This window comes from Hemitrygon akajei, chromosome 6, assembly GCF_048418815.1.
Source record: "Hemitrygon akajei chromosome 6, sHemAka1.3, whole genome shotgun sequence".
Taxonomy (NCBI): Eukaryota; Metazoa; Chordata; class Chondrichthyes; order Myliobatiformes; family Dasyatidae; genus Hemitrygon; species Hemitrygon akajei.
The window spans coordinates 147,071,045-147,075,250 of NC_133129.1; the positions used below are offsets into that span (position 1 = coordinate 147,071,045).

General features: G+C 40.1%; 1 protein-coding gene across 1 annotated transcript; it reads right to left on the bottom strand.

Moving 5' to 3' along the window:
• Positions 1-349: 349 nt before the first annotated feature.
• Positions 350-3,461, bottom strand: LOC140729857 (signal-regulatory protein gamma-like). Its single transcript, XM_073050067.1, has 3 exons — positions 3,397-3,461; positions 1,091-1,402; positions 350-603 (listed from the first exon to the last, which is right to left on the bottom strand). Exons 2-3 carry the CDS (start codon positions 1,341-1,343, stop codon positions 350-352), a joined length of 507 nt encoding a protein of 168 aa, XP_072906168.1. The 5' UTR covers positions 1,344-1,402; positions 3,397-3,461.
• Between the last annotated feature and the right edge of the window lie 745 nt (positions 3,462-4,206).

Below are 4,206 nucleotides of genomic sequence, written 5' to 3' on the forward strand. Positions count from 1 at the left end.
TTTGAATTCCATTTTAGAAATCTAATGAGATTTAGGTTATGAAGTGAAGATGCATTCTGTTGAATTTGATAACCTTAGACAAGCATTACCTACATGCTTTCAGTTCAAGTCATGTGCTTGACCATTTCCAGCAACTGACTGAACAACAAACGAAGGTTATAAAAATGATTAGAGCTACAGGATCATACCATATGCAAATAGCCCTTTCTGCAAGCTATCAAGTCTACTCTAATCTGATTTTCCTTATTGCATTTCCATCATGCATCCCCTTCCTGCCATTTCTGCTACTCATCAACACAATGTTTAATTTACATTAGCCAATTAAAATAGCAACTAAAACATTCTTGGTTCATGGGAGGTCCACAGCAGTTGGTATAAATGTCCACTGGGATGATCGTGAGTACAAACCACAGGAACCCAATTTACTTGCTTCAGTGACTATTCCTTCTCTTGATGGATCTTGAATTTTACTTAAATCTTTGAACCAGAATATCTGATTTCCTTCTGGATAAAATCCATAAGCTGTACAGGAAAGTGTTAAAGGCTTTCCTATTTCAGGGCAAGGTGGATCTGCCTCAATTTCTGAGATCTTTGGCAATGAAACTAGACATAAAAAAGGAAGAAAGATAAGTTAAACTAAATATGCAACTTAAAGATGATTACAATTTAAACCAAAACCGACAAGCATTTCTTAGTAAGTAGTTAAAGACTGAAAACTATTAAAAGCAATGTAAAAAATCAACTGCCAGGTCTTTCCTTATTTGGATTATTATTTTATTTCTAATTATTGGATCTCACTGCTTTCTTGTGGGTTCTGAGCTGTTGTTGATTGCTCATTATTCTGTTGTAATATCTGTTCAATCAAATCCATCATGTTCACCTTCCTTTGCAATAATACAATTAGCCTGTAGGCTTTGCAACAGTTGGCTTTCTGTCTTAGCAAACGGATGCCAAAGAATTACAAGGGTATGTCCTAGTTCCAACAGTTATCATTAGACGTTCATCTTTTATAAATTTCAAATTGATTGTAGAAAAAAACAATTTCAGAAACAAAAAGTGATCATGCTTTAGTTAAAAACCTGTTACTTACTCACTTCACCAGCTACCCAGTGAGTCTCTGTTGGCTTTGATAAGCTCTCATGTACTACTTGGCATGTGTATTTTGTCCTAGCGTCAGCAATGGTGAGAACAATCTTCACATTAGTTGTCAACTGATAGAGTTCATCCTGTCCAGTTTCTGCTTTATTAACTACAGAATTTTGTTGAATTTCTGAGCCATCTTTGAGCCATTTAACTGTGATATCTCTGGGGGAAAATGCACATATTTGACAGCTTAAAATCATGGGCTCTTCTGCAATTGGTTTTGCTGGTTCACACTTTATAGTGCCCAGTTTTGGAGGAGCTGGAAGAGAAAACAAGGCTTTAAACATTAGCAGATTGTCAAAAGTGTGGGATTAGATATTGCGCTTTCCATATGTAATTACTTATAGCTTCGAAAAATTTGGAAAAAAGACAAAATATAATTATTTAATTTATTCATTTCAGTATAATCATACCTGATTGATTTAGCTTGCTATATTCCTGAATGCTCTCAAATCTTTTCCTTCATAACATTATTACTACCTTGTAACAATAGGAGAAATATGGTATTGTTATGAATGTACCACAGCTCTGAGCGGCCGAAGGGTGCGGGACCAGCCCCCTCCTTCCGGAGAATCACAAGATCGCTATTAATTCGGGTCTTGGACCCAGGAAATGAGAGACAATGCAACAGATTTGACCATTGTTCTTAGAGGCACCTGTGTGAATTGCAACTCTATAGTACGTGCCAGCTATCAGGGACATGGACACCCTCGGGCAATGTGATGTGGGGATGGCCTCACCCTACCTTGATTGACATTTACAAATCTGCCAGCCATAATAAAACGGAGACTGCAGGAGGCGGTACTCCAGCGACGCACCAGACGGAGACCATCGCTCATTCTTCTCATAATAACGGGAAGCTGCTCGGAAGCCACGTGTGATTTGGTTCCCCTAGCTAGGGAATCGAGTGGCTAATAACCCCGAAAAGGATTCCGAACTGACAACGGGGAACTCACGTTCCCGATTCCACGATTTGAGTCCAACAGGCTGGCAAGTTTATTTTCTCTCTCCAACCCGTGAACACCCAGCGGTCCCTCAAATGGCTAAAAGCCTTCATGACCTGGCGAGACTTTTTATATTTCCATCGGACAATAGTTTTACCCCTAGACAAACGATAGAGCTACTTCGAATTGTTGATTATTACTATACCCGTGCTTTAGATTGAGTATTGACGACGTATATTATCTGAATGTTTGTATTAACCTTACTTTTGTGCCCCTTTATAAATAAAAACATTTAAAAATGGTACCATCAGACTTCAGCGGACCTCTCTATCTTTGCTGGTAAGTGACCCAGTTATAGGGTTCATAACAGTATCAAGACAATGCCAATAGCCAGTGTAATAATGCCAATAGACAATAGGTGCAGGAGTAGGCCATTCGGCTCTTCTAGCCAGCACCGCCATTCACTGTGATCATGGCTGATCATACACAATCATTACCCCGTTCCTGCCCTCTCCCCATATCCCTTGACCCCGCTATCTATAAGAGCTCTATCTAACTCTCTCTTGAATGCATCCAGAGACTTGGCCTCCACTGCTTTCTGGGGCAGAGCATTCCACATTCCACCACTCTCTGGGTGAAAAAGTTTTTCCGCATCTCAGTTCTAAATGGCCTACCCCTTATTCTTAAACTGTGGCCTCTAGTTCTGGACTCACCCATCAGCGGGAACATGCTTCCTGCCTCCAGCGTGTCCAATCCCATAATAATCTTATATGTCTCAATCAGATCCCCTCTCATCCTTCTAAATTCCAGTGTATACAAGCCCAGTCGCTCCAATCTTTTAACATATGACAGTCCCGCCATTCCGGGAATTAACCTTGTGAACCTATGCTGCACTCCCTCAATAGCAAGAATGTCCTTCCTCAAATTTGGAGACCTAAACTGCACACAATACTCCAGGTGGGGTCTCACCAGGGCCCTGTACAACTGCAGAAGGACCTCTTTTACTCCTATACTCAATTCCTCTTGTTATAAAGGCCAGCATGCCATTAGCTTTCTTCACTGCCTGCTGTACCTGCATGCTTGCTTTCATTGACTGATGTACAAGAACACCTAGATCTCGTTGTACTTCCCCTTTTCCTAACTTGACTCCATTTAGATAGTAATCTGCCTTCCTGTTCTTGCCACCAAAGTGGATAACCTCACATTTATCCACATTAAACTGCATCTGCCATACATTCATCAGAGGAACCTCCAACTGAAATAAGCAATCTGGATCCTTTCTCGTTGCAAGGCTTAGATAACAGTATACCTGTAATGCTTAGGGTTATTGTTTTCTCTTGCTTGTCGTTAGTGGAGTGGTGCTGTATGTTACAGAAGTACTGCGAGTTCTGGTCTTGCTGTATATCTGGCACAATAACTAATACACTAGTAACGCTGTAAGTTTTGTCTTCATGCTCCACTTCACTGATGTAATGCTTTGCCTTCAAATTCATCTTGTTGTCACCGTGTATTATTGTCGTGTTGTCCAGCTGCAACTGGACAAGTTCTTCCAAATCTGCATTTTTTCTCTTTTGTTGCCATATAATACTTAATGGCCTGGGTTTAAATCCACTGATTGAACAAGACAAAGCCGCAGGTTCCTTGTCCTTGATGAGAGGAGGCGTCAAAATGTTTAAAACCTTAGGTGGCACTTAGAAAAGAGAAAATGAAAAATAAATCACACAAACTGAAATACAAAGAGAGAAAAAATATTGACTTATTCTAAATGTTTAATGACTGAGTCCACCTGATGAAGAACTGCATTCAACATAACTATCCACATCATTGACATAAGAGATTCTACTGGTGCTGGAAATCTTGAGCAAAACATGCAAAATGCTGGAGAAGCTCAGCAGGTCAGGCAACATCTATGGTGGGCAATAAACAGCTGATGTTTTGGGCCGTGACCCGTCAGTACTCTTCACCATAGTTGCTGCCTGACCTGCGGAGTTCCTCCAGAATTTTGTGTATCCACGTCAATGTCAAATACCATATATGTTAATGAAAGACATTCAAAATGGAGCCAAAAAGACAGCATTTAATAATTAAAGAAAATGTTTGCAATTTACCTGCTGTAACA